Source organism: Nycticebus coucang, chromosome 21 (genome assembly GCF_027406575.1).
Source record: "Nycticebus coucang isolate mNycCou1 chromosome 21, mNycCou1.pri, whole genome shotgun sequence".
Taxonomy (NCBI): Eukaryota; Metazoa; Chordata; class Mammalia; order Primates; family Lorisidae; genus Nycticebus; species Nycticebus coucang.
Genome location: NC_069800.1, coordinates 19,233,155 through 19,255,819, shown reverse-complemented (window position 1 = coordinate 19,255,819; position 22,665 = coordinate 19,233,155). Strand labels below are relative to the sequence as shown.

The following is a 22,665-nucleotide window of genomic DNA, read 5'->3' as shown; positions in this document are numbered from 1 at the left end:
AGTAACAATTAAAAAACAAATCCATAAAGATGCTTAGTCTTACCTTAATGTCAAACAGTATGAGGAAAGAGTCATTTCAAAGTTAGAGAGAGACTACATTTTAAATATGCAGAGGCACAAGCTCCTGCTGATACCGGTATACTTCACACATCTGTTAAGTATCACACACTTACTAATTATATCGTGAAATGCTCCTCTTTCAATAACCAGTGATAATTATTTCAGACAGAAAACCACAATAGATTGTCAAATATAAATATGAGCGTGTCAGTGTCAAGCAAAGAACATCAACTATAATCGTACTTGAATGTCGCTTCACTTTAAAGAAAATGTAATTCACTATTTCACTTTACTGGAATTATTGTGGGCCCAAATGCTAACTTTCCAAATGTAATAAGAAAAGGAAAACCACAAAAGGATGTAATTTTTGTTTGTAGCATTTTAAAATGATATTTGGAAGATTACATGTTGTGTTAATGTCAACAAAAAAGTCACAGATACAACCTATTTTTATCAGAAAGAGCCTTTATTTTGCATTAAAAACATTTTTAGGTAAACTGCATATCTTGCAATTAATGCTCCTATTATCATAAATGAAAAAAGCAGAAGGATGGGAATTTCTCAGCTCACACCATTACACTGAAAGTGAGACTGTGATTATCAAAAAGTTTTGGCTAGCACCTGGTTTGAACCCGCCACCTGTGGTATATGGGGCCGGTGCCCTACTCCTTTGAGCCACAGGCACCACCCAAGAAAAATTTTAATAAACCAGAAGCATAAATACCTGCATCCTTCAGTTGTCCTAACGTTTACTTGTTTTGCACCTCTGATGTGACTTTCTAGCAGAGGTCCTCAAACTTTTTAAACAGGGGGACAGTTCACTGTCCCTCAGACCATTGGAGAGCCGGACTATAGTTTAAAAAAAAAACAAACTATGAACAAATTCCTATGTACACTGCACATATCTTATTTTGAAGCAAAAAAAAAAAAAAAAAAAAAAATGGGAACAAATACAATCACACTGCCTCATGTGGCCCACAGGCCGGAGTTTGAGGACCTTGTTCTAAAGGAAGATGGCGACCCAGGCCCAGCCAGCACTCTGCCGGCAGTTGTAGCCAGGTGGGCTGGGAGGGGAATGGCCACTGACCGCCAGATCACAACATGCTGGAAAGGCAGATCCCACCTGGCAACAAAGGTGGGCTTGGGGCAGTCAGACTGGTAAAGTCCCTAGTGTCAGTGTTTTACTCTATGGCCTCAGTAGGCGTACAGTCAATCGAACAAGGAAAAATCCCTCGGTGAGCAGTTCACATCCATCTGCCAAACCACACAGCTGCACAGGACCTGAGCTCAGATGGGCCCTGCACATGACTCTCTGCTGTTGCCATCCTGAATCTTAATGACATCTGAACAAGAGGCCCCACGTTTTCACTTTGTACTGGGTCCTGCAAATTATGTCCTTCCTGGATCAAGAGTGAGTTGAGTCATTTCTGAAAGAACTGCCAGCTATGGCTTGACATGCGTGGTGGGATTCCCCACTCCAGATTCTGGTAAGGAACTGGAAAAGGACTAGAACCAAGTGGGACCATCTTTCACTGGTCCTTCACAAGGGCCTAGGCTTTGATTGCAGTGGGTTCTGCAACGCTTTAGACCAAATGATTGACCTTCTAACCACCCTATCACCCCTCAGGAATTTTAAGTTTTAGCCAGTCTCAAATCAACTGACAAGAGAGCAAGATTTTAAGCAGACCGGGGTATCTTAAAGACTGAAGAGAAAGTTTGGATTTGAGTACTGGGGTTTGTGCTGGCCCTGCCCAACCTTCTTCCTAATGCTGAAAACCCGGACATTACAGACGTTCTTTGAAGAAACAGAGAGCAGAAACCCCCTGGGTTGGCTCAGGGAAACTGATGAAAGGACGAAGCCAGCCATTCATTCGGCTCTCTGTCTCCTCAAGGAAAGGCCTGAAGTCTTTCCTGTAATGTCTCGGCTCTCAGCAAACATTCATTACCATGCCAAGAATAGCTTACCTTATAGAGACAATTGGAATTTCAACACCACTTACTCCCCCTTTTTTCAAATCAGTGTCAGGTTACCCTACAGTAGACAACTGTAGGGTAACAATTGTAGTACATACAACTACAGTTCAAGGTACATGTATATATCAAGATGGTGGGGGTGAAAGGGCAAGAAGTCTCATACACAATTTAATCTAAGAGGTCATAAAATTAAACTCTTCTAAGTAAAAGGCAAAGTTCATAACAGAGGATATATCCAAAGCACTCTGGGAACGGCTTTCCAATAAACTTTAAAACCCCTAGTCTAGAAAGTACTAACTAAATATCTTCCAAAGAGCCAGGCTTAACCCTTTCGTATTGCAAATGGAAGTGCCCAAAGAAACAATGGTTGCTATTAAAAAAAATAGTAAAATTTGAAGCCATAGGCATTTTCAGTAGATTTCTCCCCAGCTTACTCTCATAACATTAGTATACTTGGTCTAAAAATGATGACCAGGACTATAGGTGTTAAACTTGACATTCCTGATCAAGTCACAAGTGGGTGGATGGGCACGCAAGTGATCGCTATTCAACTCAGCAGACACCTCCATCCCACCTCTCCCTCCTACTTGTTCTTCCAGGAGATCAAGGCCCACAGAGTATGAGAGAGAGGCCCAGTGTGACGCCAGGAGTCTAATCCACCCCTGAGAGTTCTTAGCCATTCTTACATCTACCCTAGAACTGGTCCACTGCCTCAACCAAACCACAGTACCTTTTATCCCACAAACAGCTTCCCCAAAGTTAAAGACAACCCATCGTTCCAAAATATAACTCTCCCCATGGATGCACGGGAAGACGGCACCACCCGTAACTTTCCTGCCACTTCATTCAGCCACACACTCCACGCAGACAACAAGCTCTCCACACCCCCTGCTAGATGCCAGGCAGGACTGCCAGGGGAAGAAAGGGCAGAGAAAGTGCCTTCGGGCACTGCTGAGAGAGGGAATCTTGCACAAGTATCAGTCACACAGGACGTGATGATTCCAGTATGAAAGGCACATTACTGGCAGGAAAGCACAGGTAGCTGCAGGGACGACAGGGGCCTTGCAGAGGAAGAGTTGTCTGAATGGGCCTCGGAAAATGAGCAGAGTTAAGATGGGCACAGAGTGAGCACAATAGGTAGAGAAGAAAAACAAACTGGACACAGAGGGAGCTTCATCTGGCTGTTATTTAGAAGAAATAAAGAGAAGTGATGAGAAGAAAAACTTGGAAGTCAGGCTGTGGGCAGGATGCCGCCTGGCTCTCTGGGGCTCCTTCCTGGGCAGGCTTCCCTTCTCCGCCCCATGCAGCCCCTATCACCATCCTAAGCACAGTGGATTCCGGAAAGGAAACCATGTCGCTGCCTTCATAAACCTTCTATTCTAGAGTAGGGACCAGCAAACTAATAAATCGTGAGTGTGTTGTGCAATAAGCTCTATAAAAAACAAAGTGGGGGAAGAGGGCAGACTGAGAGGGAACGTTCTGGAGAGAGCTGCATGAAGAAGGGAGTGACTTTACCGTTGTGTCTGGCGCTGACACCAAGGAGGAACCAAACCAAGACCAGCAGATGACGTGGGCGGAGCGCTGGGAGATGGCCTGCTAAGACAGATGAAGCCAAGAAAGGGACAGGAAGGGACTGGCGGTGGCCTGCATGGAAGCCAGGGCCTTGCAGGTCACTGACAGTGAGGGCTGTTTCCCGCTCCACTGGGACTCCTCAAGGAGGGAAACCCCCATTGGCTGGCTGTGTCTTGAGGGTTCAACCAATGATTACTATGGGTAGTGCTTTGAAGTCAGTGGCTTGCGCTTCAGAACCAGGAAACCAGTATCATGGAATTCTAGAACAAAAATGCACCCTAATTTATGCATACAACCTCATGCTGTTGGAAATGAACACAGCACGATTCACAATAGTTTGTTGGGGCCTACACTGGGTAGCCCAAGAAGAGATTAATTTAAGGAAAGAAAATCTGCACATTTGTGGGCAGAAAGAAAACAAAGAGCAGAGAAGGGAAATTTGAAGATGCAAAAAAGACTTAAAAAGATGTGCCAGACTTCACCTGCCGTGGTAATACACAGGTGAAGCGAAGAGCTTTGCAAACCTGCTTTGAGATCACGTTTGGTTCCTCCCTGTGAAAGACAAAAGACAACATGCAGACATGCTTAATCCGGCCACGCGTGGAGTGTGTGCCTCTGGGTCACAGACTGGGACGCTGGAGGGCTCAGGGAGCATCTCTGTGCCTCTGCCATCCTGTCCGCCACTCCCAGCTTTGCCTTTTCTTTGCTAGCCTCAAATCCAATGGCTGGCTCATCCCTTCCTTTCCTTATGTATCTCCCTGACATTTCCCTCTTCATTCCTCCCCTTGTTGCTTTAGTTTAAGCAGTAGCTGCCATCAAACAAAGAATTCTGGGTATAGATTTAACTGATAAAATAACAAAGCAGACAAAGAATTATATAAAAGAATTAATTTCAATGTCATCAACAATTTATGTTGGAAAAAAATAAATAGTTCCAAATGTCCCTAATCATTCGCAAAAGTTAAATTATGACATAAACATGGAATGAAAAACCATGTTCGATGGCCTGGAAAAAACTCACAAGAGAAAAACTGGGACACAGAACTGTATATCTAGTGGCAATCAATTTTGTTTTTCTTAAATACTCTACATAATGGATAATTATAGCTGATGTACCATATATGTTATTTTAAAATATAAGCAAATATTACAAATGTAAACCATTATTTCTTGGTAGGAGTATTACCAACATTTGTGATCATTCATTTCTGAATATTCTATATTTTTATAATATTTCATTTTATAACAAGCAAGACTACCTTTAAAATTTGTTTTTTAATTTACTTTATTATAGCCATCACCTCACTTTTGTTTTCCTTCTATCAATCTCTAGTTCATTTCAACTTGTTTCCAACAATGATGACAATTAACATTAGGTCATGAGATACAGGGTTACTGACGGTGATTAAACAGCTGATGTCGCTGATTGGGGAAACAGCTATTCAAGGTCAGAATTATGGTCTGTGATAAAAGAAGATGAAGGAAATGCCTTATTGGAGAACAATTCACAAATACACCTATTCAGTCAAAAAGTATTCCTTAAACATCTACTTAGAAGTGGGATTATGGTATTGAGAAAATGAGACGCCCTCATCTACCACCAACTACGGAGACCAAGAGCAGACCAACAGAGGCACCAATAGACACAGTCACCAACTACGTAAAGTGCTGACCAAAAAGATAGGGGACCCCAGGGGACAACAGTCCAGGAGATGGAATCTGGACTGGGCATGGGAGGTCGGCCCAGATGTGACATGTGAAGTGGGTCTTAGAGACCATGTGGAACTAGGTCATGTGACGAGCGGTGGAAACGTGGACAAGTCTTCCAGAAGGAGGAAACAGCATATGCAGACTTGGGAGCAGGAATGGAGATGTGTGATTGGAACCCCTGACTGAATCAGCCATGTGAGCTAATGAGCTCACACATCAGAGAGCTGGCAACAATGTAATCAAGCTAATACAACAGGTTCCCTCAAGGAAAACCAGGCTGTCCAGTAGGACAAAGAGGAAATCTACTGTCTTCCACCCTTGCCCTAACAACCATCCATCATTTCACCTTTACAATTCAGCTTCAAATTGTGCAGTTACAAAATAAGTGAAGCACAAGTGTAGTGCGCCCCTCCGTAACAAAGACTGTTCTCTGAATTCAGCAGCTCATCTTTCTGCCTACTTTGAAAACAGAAAACACACAGGAGCTCATCATTTAAAATGTCTCACAGTGGAATAATGTTCAAGGACAAAAAAGAAACAAACAGAAAAATAAAGTCTGTAATTAACACTAATCTCAGTTAATGGAGGAAGAAGCCTGCTTCTTTGGTGGCTTTCATCACAAGTTCCCCGAGACTGTGTATCTCAACAAACCATTTAAGGCAATCTATAGCAACTGTAAAGTTAGTAAATGGTCCATAAAAAGGCAAGACAACTGAAACCAAAAACTGGAGAAGAAACCAGCCTTGCAGCAAACTAAACTTTTGTAAAAATGGTAAGGCCCAATAAAATAAACACACAGAGATAAAGACAGTAAATAACCATAAACTAAAACACAGGCTAACTACCAAATTACTAGCAACACAAATACTGCCAACTACATGTGAAAATGTCCATGCTCAAGGTCAACAAGAAAAAACAGGATAAGACAATTTATAAAATAGCAGAAACTGGGAAAGAAGAGCAGAGAAAAGTATAGCTAGTGGGGCACTGTGCTTGCAAGGACGTGTGGTCTTCCCTCGTGGGACATGCAAAGGGGGGGCCATGACCTTACCTGGAGTTCCCAATAGCTGGTGACAGTTAAAAACTAGATAATAAAATGCATATCAACAGAATTTAAGTTAAATAAGATATGGACTATCCATACAATGGAATACCATGTAGACATCACAGTAACATATAAAAATATTTGAGAGGTAAAGAAATATTAAGTGTAAAAAAAAAAGGCCAGGCGTGGTGGCTCATGCCTATAACCCGAGCACTCTGGGAGGAGGAGGTGGGTGGATTGCCTGAGCTCACAGGTTTGAGACCAGCCTGAGCAAGAGTGAGACCCTGTCTCTAAAAATAGCTGGGTGTTGTGATGGGTGTCTGTAGTCCCATCTACTTGGGAGGCTGAGGCAAGAGAATCACTTGAGCCCAAGAGTTTGAAGTTGCTGTGAGCTATGTGGCACTCTACCAAGGGTGACAAAGTGAGACTCTGTCTCAAAAAATAAATAAATAAATAAATCTTACAAGTCTAGTATGAACCCATCTTGGTAAAGATGTAAAATGTAAACGTATATATAAATGTGTACATGTATACACACACGCAGAGAAAGAAAGATGGATAGTGCAACAGAAGAGAGAGATAGGCTGGAATATTTAATGACATGTTTAGTCATTTCACCTTTTTTTTGCTTGTTTGTGATTTCTAAATTTCACATACTGAAGACATGAAAATAAAAGATTAAAGCATTGTTCATCTGGCTTCTTGTCCTGATGAGCGATGACTTCAGCCATCCTCAGAGCTGAGGCCTCCTCTGGCAGTGGGGTCAGGGCTGGCTCTGCTGCAGACCAGAGCCCAGCCCAAGGCTGCTTGCTCCCCAGATGACACTCCTCAGTGGCTCACCAAATGCAAGTGTGATCCTTACTTCTGATCTTTTGGACTCTAATTGGCTTTGAAACTCATGTGCTTTGCCTCTTCAAAATTTCATTATTCAAATATAGTAGAACCTCTGTAAGTGGAGCTCCCAAGGGACTATAACAAACTGGTTAACATACACAGGTGGTCAACATAAGGAACTAGGCCTACTGTACTGACACGTACATGTAGTGCATGTCTGGTCAACTTAAGGAGGTGGTCAGTGTAGGGAGGTGACCACCTAGAGGTTCTACTGTGTATCCACTTAAATGGGCTCACTACTTACTGACTGGTAAGTGCTCAGAGGAAGCTAATGCACCAGTGAAAAATTCCTTTTTTCAAGACTGAAATGAGCTTGGAAGTTATCTAATTTTGCTTTGAGTGCCTTCAATAAGCTGTGAAAGCTTCCACATTCTGCCAAATTAGCTGCCTGTTTGCAGTCTCAGAGCAAGGCAGAGAATACCCAAGCGGGCAGCTTGGTTTCTTCTTAAAAGACTGTGCCAGCTGAGAAGGAGCGTTTCCCCTGCAGGGAAATTATCTCCTGGCAAAGACCCTGGCTGGGCACTTCTCCAAAGTGGAGCTCACTCCCAAAGGAAGTCACCAGGCTGCTTTGCCTTTTCCAAAAAATCTCTGGCACTAAGTATCACGCATGTGTGTGTACAAATCATGGTTTCCAGGGAGCTTGAGGTGTGGGCCAGCAGTAAGTTCCAAAACTATGTTCCAACTTTTTGCACCCAGTTGGGTTGATACAGTGTTCTTGGGCAGTGGTTTCATTTGTAAAACTCAAAATTTAACTATAACTCAGAGCATTTTTTTTGTTTTTGACATAGACTATTTGGAAAATTAATAGGATCCCAACAAAAATTGGGTTGCTCTGAAGATCTTACTGGATATAATATGCAAACAGCCATAATTCTTTCAGAGAGCTTTGCTTTGGGAAAAATCAAGAACTGTGTAGTAATTTTTTAGTCTATCACAAAACACATACTCAGGTCTACGCAATACCAAAAAGCCAAGAGGTGTGTCAATTTGCCATACCTAAGACACCAACAAACAGGTAGGAAGTACATCAGTGTGGGCGAGAGACTCACAGACAGGGCCCATGATGTGGGGACAGTAAGAAGAACAAACGGTCCGTGTGAAGCTCAGGCACCTGCACACCTGTGCGCAGACACATCCTTTGCACTAAGAGCACTATCTCCAGCTCAGTGCACATTAGTGAAGTGTCCCCTGTGTGTGAGTGTCTGGAGATTCAAGGATGATGAAGGCGTGGTCCCTGCCCTCAAGAAGCCTACATCAATTAAATGCACAAGCATCAATAATTAAATGAAGTTGGAAAACGTTATGATACAACATGCCCAAAATGCCTGCCAGAGGACAGAGAGTAGGCACTCAGCTAAAGGGGGAGATGTGCAGAAAGCTTCCTAGGGACACAATCTTTAAACTCAGCTTAGAAGATGAAGACTACTTACCAAGGAATGAAGAGAAGGAAGGTTTTATAGATCCAAGGCCTGTAAAGAGGCATTATCCACTTAAGTCAAAGAATAAAGTTCAAGGTGTAAAGTGCAGATACTGTTGCAGAACCCAGTGAAGGATGATCGGGTTCGGGCTGCAAGGCACCCCCTAGGGATATGGAGGGGCCAGGCCAGATGCTGGTAAGGGAGAAAAGGGCACCAGGAAGGACTAAGGAGGGTGGTCAGCTCCACCCTCAGGTTCAAGGCTGGACTACGGTTCAGGGGCAGGTCCATGAGTCTCCCCTCTCCCATCTCACAGAAAGAGTCAGGAATCTCAGTCAGGGACACGACGGTCAGAGCTCTGCATCATTTGCTGCTTCTCACATGGTGACCTCACTGATCACTGAAAGGAAAACAATCTCTCATGCACGTTCTTCCCCAGTGATGAGCAGCAGAAGGCTCAGAAGGCAGAGTCCCCACACGCTTGCTGGGGTGTAAGTGGGGACAGCAAGGGAGGAGGCCTGGGAAGACAGAGTCTTTACTTGGGAAGGAAAAAAAAAACCCAAGGGACAGAGTGGGGGAAGACTGCTACCAACTTTCAGGAAGGCAGGCTGGTGCTCAGGAAACTGCGCAAGAAGAAAATTCAAGAAGAGTCCCAGCATCTTCACACAGTCGGGATCAAGGATTTAACAAACAGGTGGAGAAGGCGGGGAGGGCTGTGCGTGTTGAGCCCGCCCGGAAGCTAACATAAGGAGCACCTACTTTGCATTACATAATAATTAAGAGGGCCAGCGGCTGGTTTGTCAGAGCAGCAGAAGAAAGTTCTGAATCAAGGCTGTTGGAGCAGGAGGTGTTATCAATGCTTTTAAATTCCTGCTTGCTGAAACGGGTCCTAGAAGGGAGATGAAGCAAATATGAGATAAGGAACTCCATGCTCCGCACTCCTCTCTGAGCATGGTCCCTGCTGAAGCTAAGAGATGGCTCACAGGACTCCTAGGACAGGTGCACTAGGACATGGCTCACAAGGAGGTGAAGGGCAGAGAGGAGTAGGGGTCTGGGTGGAACTAGACGTTCCATAATTTAAAGACCCCCCCAAACTAATCCAATTTGTCATATGCAGAGACAATGCTACCACTGTCATGATTTCTGCCAGGCTTTACAAGTGTCTTCCCTGTTCACTGAATCATGCTCCGAGGTGGCTGAGTCCCAGTCTGCCTCCCTGAAGCCCCAGCATGGGGATGGACAAATGATGGGCCCTCAAGCACCAGCTGAAGGAATGAGGCAAAAGAGAAGAGTTGTGAACATCTATTTCATTCACCAGGGAACTGCCTGCAGTCTGCCAGCTCAGGAGCAGTGCTTTTGACAGGCCACACAAACCCCAGCTCTTCCCTGGGGACGTCTGATTGCTGGCAGGGTACTGAAAACCACAGTCACTGACAGGAGAAAGTTCAAGGCCTGACGCCCAGTTTTCAAGGTTGTGCTCATTACCATCCTTGCCTCTTGACAAGCTGCTCCTCCTCCTCCCGTATTTCTATTTCAGCAGGTGGCACGTACCACCCAACCAGTTATTTCAGCCAGAAACTAGGAGTCAACATCTTTTTCTTCTTTACGTCCTACCTGCAATTAATCATCCAGGCCTCCTGGCTTCCTGCCTGATTCTCTGTACAGCTCAGCCTTCTTGTGGGTTTATGCCACACCTCCTCAGCTCAGCCCGCACCTCCAGCACCCTTTGGTAGCCTCTGCAGGGTTCTCAATGCTCCGCCATCAGTGCAAGGACGATTGGGCTGCTCCCTGGCTATAGACACCCCTGGGACTCCTACCATTGACTCAAACATGTGGATGAACTGGTTGAACTGAACTGGGCAGAACTTGAAAGAGGCCATGTAATTATAAGGGAATATACTAATGTCAGATTTATACTCTTCATTTATTTCCTATTCTTATTCACAGAATTGAATTTTGAGATAATCTTTCTTTCTATATTTCCAAATGTCATTTTCAAAAATTGACATTTTTTTTTTAATGAAATTCTATTGTTTATTTTTTTGCTATTGTTGCAGTTTGGCCAGGGCCGGGTTCGAACCCACCACCCTTGGTATATGGGGCCGGCGCCCTACTCACTGAGCCACAGGCACCACCCCAAAAATTGACATTCTTGAAAGAAAAACAGGTTAAAAAAAAAAAAAAAAAGGCACCCAAATCCCTTCCTCCTGTTCCCTGTTTTGAGCACTTTCATTAACACTGTCCTGTCACTGATGAAGCCACTAAGGGCATGGGCAGCTAACCTGACTGCCCACGGTCTCCCAGCCGCTGAGTCCATTTAAAACACTCGTTCATGGTTCCGGCGGTCCCCTAGTGTTTAGAAGTAGCAAAGATAATTTCCTCAGCTATTGAACGCCCTGAGAATCATGGCTGCCTCTGTTAATAATTTATATAAAGAGATAAAAGCACATAAGCCAAAGGGATTGTGCACTGAGCAATGAAAATGCAGACTCTAAAATATTAGACGGTTATGAAAATGATAATGGAGCCCTTACCGATGCTTATGATGCTGTTAAGCAAAAAAAAAAAAAAAAAAAAATCAGAAAACACAATCCCATTTATGTTGTGATTATAACTAAGTAAAATTATGCACATATAGAACAAGGGCTGGGAAGGAATTTGGAAAATGACTGCGGCTGATTTGATGACAGGCACAGTTGCAGAAGCTTTGTTTTTATCCAGTGTCTGTAATAGAGTTGGCACAATATATGTCACAACAGTGATCATCTCGGGAAAGGAGACACGGCCGCTCACTCACCCGGGGTTATATAACATGACCGCGGACAGGTTCTCACAGGACTTGGAGAGGTCAGTCATGGACAGGCTGAAGGAGGACAGAAGGCCACTCTATGAGCAAACACAGGGCAGAGTGGTTATCTCAGGAGACAGAGGAGGCTGCCGCTATGGACCCACAGCTTCCAGTGTGTGTACAATGAGGCATGTTCCTAATTAACAGGCGCACAGTTAATTGGTCTGTCTGAGAAAAGCAGATCAGGGCAGCCAGGCCTAGATACGTCTCACACTCAAATCCTCAGCTAAGCACAGCAGGTTCCGGGCATTCTAGGACTGGGTATATTCACCAGAAATTCCATAATGCAGCTGGTTCCCAGTCGAGGAAAGGGCTCATGACACTTCTGTCATCCTCCCGTTATCAGCAGCACTCACTCACACTGAGTGATAGAGACAAAGGCGGGAGAGGTGAAGGGAGACCAGAAAAATAAAAGCTGGACCTCTTCTGTTTCCATGGAAAGCCCCTGGCAAATGTGTTTTCTTCCCTCTGTTCCTCTGAAACTCTGAACCAAAAAGGACCCTCTAGGGAGACCCTGGCTGGAACAGATAAGAGGCTTCACAGGCTGGAGTGGGCAGCCCTAGAGAAGACTGGGGTTTACAGCTTTCCTGGCATTTCCCATCTAAGGCACGGGTGACCCTGGGCAGTCCTTACAAGAAGGGGAGACGAGAGGCTGTGTGACTAGCAGTCAAGGGCAAATGCTTCTGGGATGCAGCCTTGCTGAGGCCTGGGCTCCCCACCTGCTGGCTACAGAATGAGGTGGGGAAGGTGCTTCTCGTTCTGTTTCCTACCTTGACTGTCTGTGACTTGGAGGTAGGAACAGCTGCTGCACAAAGTGGGAATATCTGTGGAAGTTTAGCACTGTTCCTGGCTCACAGAAATGTCAGACACATAAATGTGTCTTTATTATCTTCATCAGGCCAAGGACCGGCCAGAACGTCTGGGGACAGATTTCTCTCCCTGTCAGTTCTTCCCTTCCTTCCTCAGCCCACCTCCTTTGCTCAGCACTTAAAGAAGCCTCTAGATGTCCCCTCCACCTAAGCCGACGTCTCCACCATCTATCCCACACTCACTCCTCTGATGCCCTTCCTAATGAGCAATACAATTACTGTGGCTGATTCTGAAGGATCATGATCCAACACTGGGTTAATTTCTAAGATTAGATGCTGATAAGTAAAAGTCACTCCATACTTAATGTGGAATGATGCCCGACTCCTTTACAGAAGGGGTACAAGGTTGAAGAGAAGGATCTAGAAGGAGAAGTTTCTCCTTGTCTGCTCCAGTCCTTACATGTACCCTCTCCTACACCCTCAGCACATCATCAGATGGTAAACAAACTCCCTAGAACCAACTTTGACTACAGAACAACTTTTCAGTGGCTCTATCCAGAAAATCAAATGGTTGGACCCCGAGTGGGCATCCCAACACCCCTGTCCCATCCAGGGTCCCTCCTGAAGATGTCACGGAGATACCACGCTCACCTTCCTCTTCTCCCTGAGTTTGGCAGCTTCCTTTGGATGGTTAAAGCGAAACATGTTGGTTCTTCCCAAGAGTATCACAGCACCTGAGAACATACAGAAACAGTAATACACTGTCACTAAGCAATTGGTCAGCTGGCAACAATTTAACACAGAATTCTGCAGTTGAAAGGTAAGCTCCAATGCATTATAAAATAAGGGAAAACTCTAGTCTCAAAAGTCTACTTGCTTAAGCCAATTTTAATCTGTGAATACTTTTATTTTTGAGTGTCAGAATATTCAAAAATTCCAGCCAGAAGCGATGAATCTAAGCATTCTAACACACAGTGATATTTAAAACTTAATAACTAATTAGACTTTTGATTGTTTGGAAGAAAAAAAGAAACTAGTCCTCCAAAGAGACATAACATGAAGCAAAGCATATTGTCAAAGATTTGGAAATGTTTATTAATGCTAATAAAAGCAGAAACATCCCAGAAAAATCCCTTTTTTCTTTCTTTCTTTCTTTTTTTTCTTTTGAGACAGAGTCTCACTCTGTTGCCCAGGCAAGAGTGCCCTTGCATCAGCCTAGCTCACAGCAACCTCAAATTTCTGGGTTTAAGCAATCCTCCTGCCTCAGCCTCCCAAATAGCTAGGACTACAGGTGCCCACCACAACACGTGGCTAATTTTTTATACTTTTAGTAGAGAAGGGGATCTCACTCTTGCTCAGGCTGGTCTTGAACTCCTGAGGTCAAGTGATTATCCTGCCTTAGCCTCCTGGGTGCTGGGATTACACTCATGAGCTATTGTGCCCAGCCAAGAAAAGTTATTTCAAAAGAAAAAGATGGGGAAACTGGCAGAGTACAGGTAACTATTCCTAAAATCTCCCTCAGAATTTGACAGAAAAGAAGTTGTGGACATGTAAAGTCTCTACCCAAGTAAAAACGCTGCTTCTCATCAAAATCCTGTTAAATTTAGATGGCCACGTTAGATGCACAAGAAAGACTGCTGTCCTCCTTACTCAGAAAACAACTGCACAAGTGGCAAAAATACACGGTACACAACAAGATAACAAAGTCAGCAGGCGCAAGTTTCTGCTTGAGTAAGCAAATAAACAAACCCTTTCTATGGTCAGAGCTGTCCAAGCCAGCACAGGTGTCTAGAGGGCTGTGGGCTCCTTGTCACCACAGCAGGTAGGAGAAGTGACGCTCCAGAGGAGAGCCACTGTCCTGCATGGTCCTTCCACACGCGAGAGTCTCTGGTGCCTCAGGACGGCTCCCATGTGGAGTCTTTGCCTGGAAAAGACTCACCCAGTGTTTGTGAAGATCAGACACACTCAAGAAGCCAGCCACGAGGGGCGGCATATGTGTGTGTGTGTACGTGTGCGTGTGTGCGTTTGCATCTAAGTGCTGAGCGCACGCAGCTGGAGTAGCTGAGGACAGATTCCACCTACACATATGTTTTTTGTGTTCCATTCAATGTTTATAAAACATGATTTTTAGTTGGCAAGAGTTAAAAATGTGGATATTTCACATAAAGGTCTAGGTTTCTTTCTAACATGTCTTCAAAAATTGTTAAGATACAGTATCAGCAGATCTTTGTTGCCACTTGGCAAAATTCCCTGGGCTGCTGATGGCTGCGGGCTTCAGACAGGGTGGGTGACCTAGAGTTGGCCACTGTCATGAGCCTCACGCTTGGTGGACCCTGCAGGTAATATCATAACTGCATATTCTGGAACTTTTAGCCAACCTATCTAACTATTCAACATATCTTGGGTATTTCAAGACAGTTTCAAATGCAATATGGTTAAAACCTAACTAGTTTAAATCATAACCATAGGGAGGAACCGAAGAGTTGGTCTTAGCGGATGTCAATTCCACAGAACTGAAGTCCTTATGAAAGGGAAGAGAAGTTTAGGAGACAAAGAAGCCCAGCAGTGGAGACTATCCATCCTCTCTACAATTTGCTTATACCCCTCATGTAAAATAGCATTTGTGTTTTTTCCATTTATGGAAAGAGGCACCATTACCCTTTTTAAAAAGGTGTTTCCCATGCCTTTTACAACTAGGTCTCAGAGCTGCGTGCTGGATAGAGAGTCAAAAGTTAAACAGCCATGTCTAAGATACATTCATATTTAATGCTGTTAAAGTTACATTAGAGATTAATAAGGCAATTGCATTCCAGGTGTTAATTACATCTCCAATTCCTTTTTTCTTTTATTCTGTTAATCAAATGCCCAGCCATGCAAGTTGAAAATTGCTAAAATATGTTAATGGAAAATAGAATCATATTTCAGAGACATATTTAAGATTGCATTAAATCACTGAAAATAATCCTGCCACCCACATTATTTGCATGAAATACACATTTTAAAAAACCCTTAAAAAGAGTTAAAAAAGAAAGCAAAACTATCCATGACAATTCATTATTTCCAACTGTTCAGCCTGTAAAAGAGGCTCCAGTATGGCTGAATTCTTTTCTTCCCTTTATGAACAAAGTAAATAAAAACAGAGCTTCATTTTTACTTGACACTGCTGTTTGTTCATTCATTCATTCAGCAAATACTTAATGAACACTTGCTGTTTGCTAGTCACTATGACAAACTCTGGGGCTACAGAATTCAGAGTCAGAGGTAAGCCTTGCCCTTGCAGAGCTCAAAAAAAGGTCTAAAAGAGAAGTAAATAATCAAATAGTAACACAAATAAATATATGAAAGTTTTGCGGCAGACTGTGTCATGGCCCATTATTTCACTTCCAAGAAACACAGTCACAGCGTCCTCTCTGACTCTCCCCTGTCAGTCTCAACTCAACTGGCTTCTTGGTATTTCTGCAAGGGCTTTGTTTGTTTCAGTTCATGAGGATTTTACATTTCTTGATTGTTGTCTCTCTCAAAACTTCTCATAATAACCCACATACAAAGCTGCAAATGAAGGACAGAACTGGCCCAAGTCTCAAAGAGAAAAAAAGAAGGGGTTTATGACAGGGACGTTAGAGAAGGGTCGCCTGACAGGAGGCAGTGCTTACGACAGCTCTGAGGACGAGCTATGGAGAGTGGCATGTGGTGAAAAGTGAAAAAGAAAAAGTGATGGTGATTATGAGGAGGAGGAAGAAGAGGCGGGCAATGACGGGTGACCAGAAGCAAGGGACAGCAATTACAAGGTGAGACTGGACAGGGAGGGAGGGACTGGACTACCTTGGAACTCTCCAGATACACAACAGAGAATCTTGTGATTTTTCTGGTCACAACAGGAAGACACCAAAGAGCTTTGTGCAGTGGCATGATGTGACCAGATATGAGTTTCAGAAATATCCACTCAGCAACAGACTGAAAATGACCAAAGGGGAAGGAGAGGCGGGGACAGACGAGCTGGTCGGCCACCGTGTGGTCCACATCCAAGGGGATGATGGCTCCGGACAGGGGAGGACGGGGTGGAGAAGGAGGGAAGCAAACAACTCTAAAAGATACTTCGGAGATGACGATGGGCTAGACACAAAGAGAACAGGATGGGTAAGGAGGACGGCTCCTGGGTCTGGGCCTGAGCAACCATCGCATGAGGAGCTGCCCACACAGGCTGGGAACACCGGAAAAGGTGCGAGATGGATAGGGGAGAAATTATGAATCTGGCTTTAGACATAATGAACTAGAGACGCCTGTAGCAAATGAAAATATGGGTCTGAAGTTCTAGAATAAAAGCCTGTGAGGCTATCAATCTACCTACTTGCCCTACTGAGTAACTGACCATACACAGATATATTAAAATAAGTATATATAAATGTGTGGGGGGGGGTTTGAATAGTCCTTACCCAAAATGCTTGGGACCAAAAGGGTTTCCAATTTCTGGTGTGTGTGGAGTTTGGAACATTTGAATATAGTATAATGAGCTATCTGGTGTCATGATCATAGTATCATGAGCTGTGACGCCACGGCACTCTACTGAGGGTAACGCAGTGAGACTCTGTCTCAAAAAAAAAAAAAAAACTTCTTCAGTATTCACTTCTTTGAGCTTATTGATGGATTCCAAAGGTATACTTTTGTGTATATACATATAAGGAGATCAGTCGTAATTTTTTCCTCATTTGATATACAAAAACTTTTGAAGTCACCATCATGACTGTGGAACAGGCATGCAGTTTTGTCTTTAGTCGCTGAAATCCAAGCATTGGCCACATTACCCAGGGCATCCCTCATGCTAACTCCCTCTGAAAACCTTCCACAGCCATGCCTCTGCGCACTGCTGCTAGCGTGCTGCTCCCTGTCTAAGGATACCCTGGTCACATAGCTGAACTGATGAAGTCACATTTGGGGTAAAAATCACGACAGAAACATTAGTTTTAATGAGAATTTCAGATGGAGGATGAGAAGAACAGATGTCAAGGAATAACAGAATCTCTGTAGTAAGCACGAGTTACTGGTAGAAAAGGGTTCGAGAAACCACTGAGAAAAGACATCTGTGGGGAGCCATGTCTTTTTGTCAGCATGATGACAGACGGGTGAGAACTTCACTCCATAAAAATATAGAAGCTGCAAGCTTCTGCCTATCACGCACTGCATTAACAGATCTCAACACAGGTATTCTGTCTTTGGCATCCTGAATTCGGGTAGGGACTATTTTATCAGCTATACTGAGTGTCTTGCTAGGGCAGTAACAGCCAAACAGTGACGTTTCCCTAGCGTTAAAGACTCACTCTGGCATCAGATTTTCACTAGCAATGACCATGCCAGACTGGTCCATGAATTTTTCTGCTGTTTTATGATCAGCAGATGCTCTATCACTATGAACCTTTAAAAATGCAATGTCATTAGGGCTGGCACAGTGGCTCATGCCTGTAATTCTAGCACTTTGGGAGGTCAAGGTGCGTAAACTGCCTGAGCTCAGGAGTTCAAGACCAGCCTGAGCAAAATTAAGACCCTGTCTTTGAAAAAGAAATAGCTGGGTGTTGTGGCAAGCACCAATAGTCCCAGCTATTAGGAAGCTGAGGCAAGAGGATTGCTTGAGCCCAAGAGTTTGAGGTTGCTGTGAACTAAGATGCCACAGCACTCCACTGAGGGTGACAAAGTGAGATTCTGTCTGGGAAAAAAAAAAAAATTAATGTTTTGTAGTTTCTTAAATTTCTGCAACCAGCCTGTTGAATAGTTAGAGTTGTCTTCAACTTTCAGTTCATTGTGATTAATCTTTACTCGTTTCGTGATTAGCACACCATTAGGGGCAATGTGTTTACGACGACGCTGACAGAGCCAGTTGACAATGCACAACTGGTATCTTCGTATTTAGCTTTACGCAGTGTTTTCCTAGTTTTCATTAATGTTCATTCTTCACATCCAGGACAAAACTTCAACAGTTTACCCTGCATTTCCTAAGGTCATGCATGATCGTCATTTCAATCCCATATTCTTTTGCAAGACGTTTCACACTTACATTGTCCAATTTCTACAATAGTTCGTATTTTGTGCTACAGATAAATACAAATTCTTCCTGTTTTTTTTTTTTTCATCCCTGTTACTCACAGGCATTTTTGAAATTTTCAACATCTTTACACCAACAGAGCAGAGAACCAACAAACAGACACAGTGAATAATGCGTGTCGGTCTTGGCCCCATGTGAGGCACTGTGAACACCTGCACTTGGCCTGTCCAGCCTGCACTTGACATCTTCTTGCCATTTGTGGGCACCTTATGTGAGGCAAGCTGGCAACACGTGGAAAAATACACTGCAGCTGAAGAGGTCTGGGGGTCTTTTTCCCCTTGGAGACGCTGAATAAACTGTGTGTGTTTTACACTCATGCTTTGCCTGTGTCACATGAGGTCAGATATGGAATTTTCCACTGTAGTATTATGTCAGCACTCAAAAATTTTGAATTTTGGAGCATTTCAAATTTTTGATGAGAAATGTGCATTTTGCATATGTATGAGCACATACAAAGATACTAGGTTGTTATATGTGTGTATGAATATGTGTGTGTGTGCGTGTTGCGTATATATGAGATGTGAGTTTCTGCTAATAAATGAATCTCTGGGTGTAGGAAAGAAACCTGAGGAGGGAGGTGGAAAAGATGAGGAGCTCAGGCAAGACACCTTGAGGAAAGCTGGCTATTAAGGGCCAAGTAGAAGATGAACTTGCAAAGGAAACAGAGAAGGGGCTATCAGAGAGGAAGGAGGGAACACTCAGAAGTCAAGGGAAGGAGCTGCCAGTGATGCAGAAGATGAAAAGACTAGAAAACACCATTGGGTGTGGTCCAGTGGAGACCACAGGGGGCCTCAGAGGCAGGACTGGGGAGTGAATGACAGGTAAATGTGGGTCTACGGAGTGCAGACAATTCGTCCAAGAAGTCTATGAATGAAGAGAAAGGAAGAACTGGAAGTAGCCAGGGGACTGGGGTGACGGATCCTGCAGATATTTTGTGTTGTTAAAAGAAAACTCATGAGTATACTTTTAAAAAATTGAAGAAAATAAATGAAGGAAAAAATGAATGAGAAATACTGATCATATGAAGGTTCTGAACCTGGCCTGTGTCCTGTCAAGAAACCATGTGGCTGAGGAAGAGTCACAATTCTCCTAGTCATCAAACTGGATCATTTCTACAGTTCCTGCCAGATCTTAAATTCTGTTTACCTATGAAACACTTGATCTGAGATTAGTGTGATTAATTGCAGAAGGTGGACTTTTTGTGATGCATTTAATTGATCATTTTGAGAGCAGACTCAAACCTACCTGAAATATGTAAGGGCTTCTTTGAGATTATTTCAGAGCTTATTAAATACATGAAGACAAATTCCAGAGGGTCTTAAAAGGGGATGGAGAGGAAAGGACATTGTTAAAGGATGGACAAAGACATTTGTTAAAAATAGAAGAGAGAAAAGAAAAAGTTTCATTTATATCTCTGTAAATGAGAGACCAGACCATAGAATCCTGGTTTCACATAAGATTTCCTATTTTAATATTTCAAGCAAGCTAACAAAAAAGCATGTAAACATTTCTAGTCATTTCTAAGGAGTGCTAGAACAATAATCATTAATATCACCCTTAATTACCCTTCTTCTCAAATTTTATTACATTTTCTAATTCTGCTACTGAATAAATGAACCAACTTATTTTTTTCTATTCAATGATGTCACATGAATATTTCTGACGATATACATACGAATTATTTCATTCTTACTTATCATTAATATAAATATATGGGACAACTGTGTTTCCCAAAGTGCATGGTCCAATGTAATAAGAGCTCAGAGGCCACTGTGGCAGTAAAGATGGGCGGCCCTTCGTAATTCTGCCACAGGGCTGCTAGCTCTGCATTTAAATTACTTTAGAAAGTCCCCCACACTCTGACAGGATGGACTGCACTGCTAAAGTGTGCTCAGTGAAAGAGAGGTCTTCATTTTAGATGTGACAGGTAGAGAAGCCAAATTCTGTCAGGGAACATGTAATTTTCTGAAATGGCACCAAATGAGAGGCTGGAATGAGGGAGGGTGGGTACAGTTCTTACATCATTGCCTGATTCAAGCAAAAAGAAACTTGTTTGTGTGTGATCATTTCCTTCTGATTTAAAGTCCCTTAAAATATTTATTTGAATTAAAGTAAGTTATGAAAATGGCACCATTTGGGGGAACTGGTAAAGAGAAAGTCTAATTTCCACTAGCCTGCCAATACTTTAGAACAGATTAAGTAATATGTTCTTGGTGACACAGACTTTATTATTTAGCACACAAGAATTGTGGTAATTTTTCTCTACCTCAAAAATGGCTTTGAAAGACAGATAGAAAAGGTTAAGATCTGACACAGCGTTTGTGGTGGGTGGGTAAGATAATTTCCTAAAAATTCAAGCTCCATGGCAGGGTGCTAAGGGCTGGCTTAGGAACGAAAGGCAGGCTCTCTGCATCAAAGGTGCCGCATCTGTGCCAGAGCAGCCCTCCTGGTTATCAGTGAGTGTTTCTGAAGGACACAAATTCACATGACACCTGACCACAAAGCCAGGCCTTGTCCCTTCCTTTTCAATGTTCACAATCCAAAAAAGGATTTATAATTCCTTGGTATAGATAAATCACTTTAACCCTGTTTTCTCTTGGTAAAGTGATTATTGAAAACTTACATTCTAGGACTTTGAAGACGAAAGAAAGTTGATTTTTCAATCTTTCACCTTGAGGTTTATAGCCACATTATCCATCGACACTGATTTGCCCAATTCTGTGTATAAGCTGAGTGAGACGCTTTATAAAATTTCCAGATGCTCTAGACACTATCTTAAAGAATTCTCAGGTGTGTGTGGGTGAAAAGGGGTAGGGGAGAAAGATGAGAGCTAATTGGGTTTTTTCTTAAAACCTCATAAGAGAGAGCAGAGCAAGATGGCAGCCGAGTAACAGCTTCCTTGCATCTGGGCACCGTAAGTCTGGGGAGATAGGACTCCAGGCATCTCTGGCTGGTGGGATCTGCCTATCATCACCCCTAAGAGGATACAGGGAGTCAGCGAGAGACTTCTGGACCCCAAGAGGAGGACTAAAACAGTGGAAAAACGGCAAGTGGTCGCGTGTGTTCAACCCGTCTAAACCCGTCCGCAACTGTTAGTTCAGTAGCAGCGAGACTGCAAACCAGAAAGGCCTTACCTGTGAACTGTTTTGGTGTCTTTGGACTTGGCACTCAGCTGAACTGCCTTGCGGAGAGCCTGAGCGGGAGTGCGGAGAACTTTGGCCGTTGTCTAGGGCCCCAGTCTGAGCTGCTGAGCCAGACGGAGCTAATAGTGTTTGGCTCTGGGTCACAGGCAACCATTGTGAGCGATCTGCCCCGGCACGCTCTGCCCTCAGGGTCACAGAGCTAGAATTGGGTGGGAGCCGGCAACCCAGCGACCAAGTAGCCTAAGGGCGGGGTCTGAGCCGCCTTGCAGCCCTAACCCTTGGGAGCAGAGTGAGACCGGTTTTGGCACACTGGGTAAGTGGATAGCCACTTCAGCAGTGATTCCAGCGACAAGCACTTCCCTCGGAAAGCTTCTGCTCAGCAAGTGAACAAGTTCAAAGTCCCTTTTAAGTGAGCTGAAGAGAGATTTAGGGTGTCTACCTGCTGGGGTTTGAGAAACTAGCAGCCTCCAGTCGTATCAGAACTGTGATTAACATCTCATACCCCAGAAGACCACGTGTTGCCCAGACAATATTCAATAACATACACATACTGCTTTGTTTTTGGTTGTGGTTTTTTTTGTTGTTGTTGTTGTTTTGGTTTGGTTTTTTTTTTTTGGTTTATTTTGATGTTGTTCATTGTTGTTTTGTTTTTTAAGTTCAACCTTTTCCATACAGATCCTTTTTCTTTCTCAGTTTTTCTAGTTTAATTATAATTTCCCATTGTTGCCTATTTCAATAATTAGAACTTCATTTTTGTAAGCGCCAGTTGACCTACAGGGGCAAATCCATCAGAGTGACTGCAGACTTCTCTAATGAAACTTTCCAAGCAAGAAGACAATGGTCATCTACCTTTAATCTACTTAAACAGAACAATTTCCAGCCCAGAATTCTGTACCCTGCTAAGCTAAGCTTCAAAATTGATGGAGAAATCAAATCATTTACGGATATATAAACATTGAGGAAATTCGCCACATCAAGACCAGCTCTACAGGAAATACTTCAACCTGTTCTGCACACTGACCACCACAATGAATCAACAGCAAAGTAAGAACTCAGAAATTAAAGGACAGAACCTAACCTCCACACTGATGCAAAGATAAA

At 43.4% G+C, this 22,665-nt stretch overlaps 1 protein-coding gene across 7 annotated transcripts in view; it reads right to left on the bottom strand.

The window, feature by feature from the left end:
• KIF16B (kinesin family member 16B) overlaps positions 1 to 22,665 on the bottom strand; it is a 348,569-nt gene that overhangs the window by 123,762 nt on the left and 202,142 nt on the right. For all 7 annotated transcript variants that reach the window (XR_008376486.1, XM_053573824.1, XM_053573826.1 and 4 more), the window contains exons 16-17: positions 12,979 to 13,061; positions 11,468 to 11,556 (exon numbers count right to left, since the gene is read on the bottom strand). Coding sequence is in view for 6 of the 7 variants with exons in the window: in XM_053573824.1 (XP_053429799.1) it covers positions 11,468 to 11,556; positions 12,979 to 13,061 (172 nt within the window). In the remaining variant the exon portion in view is untranslated. The remainder of the gene's footprint in view (positions 1 to 11,467; positions 11,557 to 12,978; positions 13,062 to 22,665) is intronic.